General features: G+C 39.1%; 1 protein-coding gene across 2 annotated transcripts in view; it reads right to left on the reverse strand.

Annotated features, from left to right (window-relative positions):
- The window catches only part of LOC100991425 (protein FRA10AC1), a 32,772-nt gene extending 26,338 nt beyond the window's left edge, over window positions 1-6,434 (reverse strand). Inside the window, exons 1-4 of one of the 2 annotated variants that reach the window (XM_034931119.4) lie at window positions 6,071-6,434; window positions 3,963-4,039; window positions 2,238-2,333; window positions 2,073-2,118 (exon numbers count right to left, since the gene is read on the reverse strand). In XM_034931119.4, coding sequence (XP_034787010.1) covers window positions 2,073-2,118; window positions 2,238-2,333; window positions 3,963-4,039 — 219 coding nt within the window. In that variant the 5' untranslated portion in view covers window positions 6,071-6,434. The remainder of the gene's footprint in view (window positions 1-2,072; window positions 2,119-2,237; window positions 2,334-3,962; window positions 4,040-6,070) is intronic. The other variant, XM_003825373.6, reaches the window with a different exon arrangement.
- Between the last annotated feature and the right edge of the window lie 622 nt (window positions 6,435-7,056).

Consider the following 7,056-nt stretch of genomic DNA (forward strand, 5'->3'; position numbering starts at 1 on the left):
GGCAAAGATGTACTTCTCCCTATTCCTCATACTAACAACAACTAAAATCCTTGTACATTATATATCAAACATAAAAAGACTCTAAAAGGTGGAAGGAAGAAGGCGCCCCGCTAGGGACCTCCTGAAGACCTATGGTATGACATGATAGCGAGTTCCCTAGGTTTTCTTTTTGTCTCATGTATCCTAGAATTGGAGGTAAAGAAGGTGACAACCTGGAAACACCAACAGGCACGGACTAAAAAATCGTCAACAAAAGCCTGTTCTCTCTAACCAAATGACCAAGAGTCAGCCTAGCAAGACAACTTTGAGACAAAAACTACTCTACTCTTGTCAAACAACCCAGAGAAAACTGTGGCTCCCAGTCAGAATCGCAATTATTAAAAAGTCAGGAAACAACAGATGCTAGCAAGGCTGTGGAGAAATACGAACACTTTTACACTGTTGGTGGGAATGTAAAATGGTTCAACCATTATTGAAGACAATGTGGCAATTCCTCAAGGATCTAGAAACAGAAATAACATCTGATCCAGCAATCCCATTACTGGGTATATACCAAAAGGAATATAAATCATTCTATTATAAAGATACATGCACATGTATGTTTATTGCAGCACTATTCACAATAGCAAAGACATGGAACCAATCCAAATGTCCATCAATGATAGACCAGATAAAGAAAATGTGGTACATATACACCATGGAATACTATGCAACCACAAAAAGGAATGAGATCATGTCCTTTGCAGGGACATGGATGAAGCTGGAAGCCACCATCCTCAGCAAACTAACACAGGAACAGAAAACCAAACACCACATGTTGTCACCCATAAATGGGAGCTGAACAATGAGAACACATGGACACAGGGAGGGGAACATCACACACTGGAGCCGGTGGGCGGGGAAGGGTGAGGGTGATCGGTTGATAGGTGCAGCAAACCACCATGGCACATGTATACCCTATGTAACAATCCTGCACGTTCTGCACATGTATCCCAGAATTTAAAGTAATAAAATAAAATAAAGAAAAATAAAATAAATCCTCACACACAAAACAAAAAACAAACAAACAAAAAAAACTGTGGCTCCAACTCCTCCTATGCCAGAAAAAAGAGTACCCATACTTTCACTCTCACCAGGCTATAACTAGGTGCCCCCAATGCAGTAGGTGTCAGAGAAGGCAGAGCAAATGTTTAAATGCTAAAGGAACAAATGGCAGATGAGATCCATGGAAAAGCTAGCTATTGGGTTAGGAGATAAGAAGAATAAATCAATTAGTGACACAATGGTACTTCTATAACTTAAAAGAAAAATATTGGAATAGCACAGTGAAACAGATGATTACAGGTAGGGGGCGTATCAAATTGACACTGTCTCCTTCTCCCAATTCTGATCACAGCAATAAATACCCAAAAATACTTCAGTTTTTGCTTGGTATCTCTTAAATTCTCCAATATTCTCAACAGCAGTATGGATGGCCAGCGTAGCAGTTAGTGTCATCAGCCAGTCTTATTAAAAAACTGAGTTGACAAATGGCTATAACCAGGAAGCAGGGTTTATCTTAAAGATAGCTTTAAGTCATGCCTAAAAATTAAAGCCATGGCAGGCCTGAGGACAGTCCACAGGCAGGCCTCATTTTATTTTTATTTTTTCCTTAGATCCAGGGACAGACTGGATAGACCTAATTTTAAATACAAGTTTTATAGAGACCTTAAATAGCAAAGAACCAGGTAGGAAGAGAATAAATTAAAATGAGACTAAAGATAAGTATAGGAAAAGGAAATGTTGAAAGCTTGAAAAAACAATTTGGAAAATATATTTGCAGATTCATGTACTTTATAAACCTATTTATAGAGTACTAGTAATATGTTTTATTATTTTTGTCTCTAAATCTTTCCTATATATTAGTAAAAGAGAATTGTACCCAAAAGTATAAATGGCAAAATCCTACATCACTAAATACTTATCTTTAAAAATAAAAAAGCCTATTTGACTTCACAAGATTTTATAAAACAAAAAAGCAGATTTTAAAATATTCTACTAGTTATAAAAATCTGGAAATAAAAGAAGGATACAGCATCCATAGCTATGAGATGAAACCTTCTATTTCTTGCTTCTTCCCTGTTAAAACAAATTTTTTTAAGAAAATTCAAAATGTTTATATTCAAATTAACATAATCAAATCCCCTAGTCCGAAGCAACTTAAACCAAGAAATAGAATTGACACTGAAATACCATACCTATCCAGCAATTCTGCTGCAACTTGTTTATGGGCCACCTTTCCATGTTTTTCTTTCTGAAATGGTTTTTGCAGCAGTAAGTCGTCTTCAACTGTCCTGGTATATTAAGAAGAAAATAAGAGTTCACTTTTTTCAAAGGTTATTTTCTAATTCTTTATATTTTCATAACTGGAATATACTTTAAAGAATGTAAGTCTTAACTTTAAGAAGACTCACTGATCTTTAATGAGATATTTTACATTTCCTTAAATAGCTTAATTAATACCTTAACATTATTTAATACCTATAACACGGGGAAGATGGAACTAACAAAAGCATGGACTCTAGTGTCATATCACCTAGCTTCCTGATTCAAATCCTAATTCTGTCAATTACTACCTTAATCTTAATAAGATTCAATTATTTATCTCTTTGTTTCTTCATTTCTCTATCTGTAACATAGTGATAAGGAAGTTTTTGGTAATTAATGATACGCAAAAAGCAAGGCTGATTATAGAGAACACAAACCACAGATCCAGCTCGCCCAACCCATGGGCCTCATGTGGCCCAGGATGGCTTTGAATGTGGCCCAACACAAATTTGTAAACTTTCTTAAAACATTAAGACACTTTTTCACATTTTTTTAAATCTTATTGGCTATCATTAGTGTATTTTACACAGGCCCAGCACTGCTTCAGGCCAACAATGTGAACCAACAGATTCACAATTGTGTGTGCTCCACTGTAGTACGTGGCCCAAGACAATTCTTCCGATGTGGCCCAGGAAAGCCAAAAGACTGGACACCCTGCCATAGACTGTCAGCCCTAGTTATAGTGATGAATATAATCCTGGAGCAGAGTATCCAACTAGATTTGCTCAAATTCTATTCTTACAAAGTAGTATTTTTGAATGAAAAATCTAGAAAATGTAAAGCATCAAAAATGTAATTTATTATAATTAGTACTATCCTTTATTGCAGAGACTGAGTATCCTATAAAAATGTTCAGACCCTGTTAGTATGCCTAATATATTGCTCTCAGTGTGAAATAATAAGCCAATTTCTATACATTTGCTTAAAAAAATCAGTCAACAGCCGTGTAAGTTTGGTTAGTATACATCAGTCAACCACTCCTGAGTCAAAGTATAAAACTGAGTTTCTATGCACTGAAAGCTAAGAACAATGCTCCTACGCACAGCAGCTCCACCAAGACGTATCCTGCTTGTAATGCACAGGCTTTATGTGCTAAGAGTTTTTGTCTCTTGCAATTCAAAAAAACCTTCCTTGAGTTTCTTCCCGTGACCTCTTAGTCTGCTCATTCATGTATGCATAATAACTGTGCTGCATTATACTTTCATCCTCCATATTAACTTCACTTTGAAGGCAAGTAATGGCAAGAGACCACCATTCAAGCCCCTTCTGAGCTGCAACATTTGCAAATAAACAGTCCTTGACAGTTGAATGAAAAATATATGTAATGAAAAGGTTTCACTGATTTCTGAAAAGATTCCAGAAATCTGAAACTCTTCTTTCGCTTTCAATAAACCCCTTTGCAGAATTAATTTTTATTTTTCCCACAATTGTTCTCCAATTTTTAATCAATGTATTAGCTTAATGAACAAAAATTCATTCACTAGAGCAATTGTCTTCACATGTAAACACAATTCAAAAATTTCACTCGTTTATTTATACTTCATATTAATCTAGAAAGGATGTGAAAAATAGATCAATAAAAAAAAATTACTTACCTTTTTTTCCTTTTGCTGGATTCTCCACAGTGTTCATCATCACTAAAATCAGAATCATAGCCTCCATGACCATGCATCTGTAAAGGAGTATAAAGTCAGCTATTTAGAATCTATGTTGCCAATTGTCCAGGAAACAATAATTCAAAAATAAGTTATCTTAAACAGCCACAATAGTTTTAAAGGATCATTGTGGGCAGATTCCTATTCACAGGCCATCTAGCCATCTAAAACTTTCATTCGCTTTTAAATAAGAGACATACCTTTCAGGAAATGCATCAACATTTTTCACCCTTAATTATCATTAGGTGAACAAAGAAGGCTACTCTTTGATCTTTTCACTGAAAAACCAGGCCTAGAAGCTGCAGTGACTGCTTACAAGGTTTAGCAATCCTTCACTTTTGATTCAGAGTAGTAATAATCACTGTGTGTTTATCACCAACTTTGTTCTAGACATTGTGTTAAATACTTTACAAACAACACTTCTAATTCTGCAAGTTAGAAAGTTATCTTCATTTAGGAATGAAGTAATCAAAGTTAAGTAAATCTATTTACAAATCCAGTAAGTGGCTAATCTGCTGTACTTGATTCTTGTGCCCACAATTTCAATTACTCCAAATTTCCTCTCTGGAATATGATTTACTATATTCCAGGAGAATTACAGTATTTGTGAACAGTACATCATCAATTGATGAAAATTTTCCTGTAATCTTTTTCAATATATGTAGAGATTTCCATTTTCTTTTGAGTTTCTTTAAGGTAAACCACCTCGCCCTTTGGATTAGTCAGCTTTCTCTTGTTTCATTTTATTTATCTAGTTATTTTTGGAGAGTCTCGCTCTATTGCTCAGGCTGGAGTGCTGTGGCGCCATGATGGCTCACATCCTCAACCTCCTGGGCTCAATCAATCCTCCCACCTCAGCCTCTCCAAGTAGCTGAGACTACAGGAGTGCATAATCACACCTGGCAAACTTAAAAAAATTTTTTTTTTGTAGATAAGGGGTTTCGCCATGTTGCCCAAGCCGGTCTCAAACTCCTGGGCTTGAGCAATCCGTCCACCTCAGCATCCCAAAATGCTGGGAGACCTCAGTTGCCACTCAATTGTATTGGAAGAAGCTCCTAGTTCCAGCTTTGCACTGAATTTGGAACACACACTAAGACGGAAGGATGGACTATTTGATGTCATACGTAACTAATTTACATGGCTGGAAGGAACAGTCCAGGTTAAATGATATATCAAATTGTTAAAACTAATACAACGACAGCAAGTGCAGCTGGAAAAAGAGGAAAGAACTCTCTAAACTTCATTGCATTGGATCTAGGGTAAACGACGTTTCTAGTCCTGGCTACCTTGAATAAGTCATTTCATCTCCCTGGACTTCATCTATTAAATAAGGTAGCTACATGAAATAATCTTTAAGTTGTTTAAATCTTTAAATAACCTTTAAAGTCTGTAATTCCATTTTCAAACATAGGTGTGTGGGTATATACCTCTCTTCTCTGCCCCACTAAAATCCTAGATAGGAAGATGCTAGTTAAGGTTGGAGATGAAGGTTTGAAAGCCCGAGTTCCAACTCTACCCTCCCTTACATCTGTTATTGCCTTACACACCTGGATTTTACACCCTTTTTTAGGTCAACTCCAGCTGTCTTATCACATCTGTTCAAGCCATATTGTCCTCTCACTCTTTGTCCTATGTCCTCACGTTCTTTACATCTTGATGGGGGACAGCTGTAGTGTGGAGTTGAGAGATATATTCTAGGATCAGCCTACTAGATTTCACTGCTTGGCTCTGCACTTTTCATTTGTCTTTCTTTGGGCCTGTTCCTTAACCTCTCCAAGCCTCAGTGTCCTCATTTATAAAAAGAGGCTAGTAAGATGGCTGACCTCATACGAATGGAGATTAAAAGAGCTGCCTCATCTAAAGGGTTTTAACGGTGTCTTGTACAGTGAAACCCAGTAAATGTTACATCATCATCATCATCTTTTCCCTCGCCCCAGGACACGACTTCCTATTCTTGCTCCCACTCTCCCATTTCTTTATTCGCTGGCCGCTCCATCCAACCCATACCTATCTTAACTCACTGGTTGAACTAAAAAGCTCTCACTCACTTCAGGCTACGAATCAACTGACAAGAGCGGAGAGAAACTCAAAAACGGAGATGCCAGGTGTCTCCAGAATCTGTCATCCAAAAAAAAAAAAAAACAAACCAAAACAAAAAAAACCCGACGATCAACTAGTACTATCTGAAAAACAAGTTTTGAGGTCCTTCTCCCTGATGCCAAATATACCCACAGCCCTCCTCACACACCCTTTCGCTTCCTCCCTGTGTGCCAAGTTCGCCCCCGGAGTCGTCGTTTCCTTCTTTCCCGGCAGCTGCAGCGACGACCCACGGCCTGAGAGAGCCGCTGCAGGACAGGTCCCGTGCGCCCGGCCGCGCAGCCTCGCCACAACCGCCGCCGCCGCCCGCAACCCGCCTCTCCCTACGGGTCCCGACTGGGCACCACTTCCGGTCCGACACGGCCACGTGTTACATCTAAATGGCACCGTCCCCCGAGTGCGCCGATCTTGTGCTACAGCCAGAACAGCTCCGGGAAACAAGGGCAGCGGGAGAAACGGCCCGGAAAGGGACGAAGAGGCTTCCAGCTTTCGCCAAGTCGCGGCTCCCAGTTTTTCCCTGGGTCTCCTTCCTTTCCCCTCTAGGGAATCCGGCATCTAGTACCGCTGGCACTGCTTGCTGCTTAGCCCACGCCTCTCATTTGAAAATATATTTTGTTTTACCCTGCCTATCACCTGCCGTCCTCTCTCTAGTAACCTTAGTAACGCCTCCTCGGAGGATCCTCTCAGAGCAGCTCATCAGCGCTTCAGATCAGCCTCTCCCTCCTTCCCCCAGTAAAACAGTTCTCATAATTAGAACAAAAATATCTCTCCATCGTTTCGCCACCCACACAATAGATATCATTCCAAAAGCAGTGCTGATGGCAGAAGAGCTCATCGAATTTGTGAGGAAAGAAAGAATAGGAGGAGAGATTTCTCAGGGTTGAGGATTCTCTGCCGACAAGCGACCTGGCACATGCGAAAAGGGATCCAAAATAGA

Source organism: Pan paniscus, chromosome 8 (genome assembly GCF_029289425.2).
Source record: "Pan paniscus chromosome 8, NHGRI_mPanPan1-v2.0_pri, whole genome shotgun sequence".
Lineage (NCBI taxonomy): Eukaryota > Metazoa > Chordata > Mammalia > Primates > Hominidae > Pan > Pan paniscus.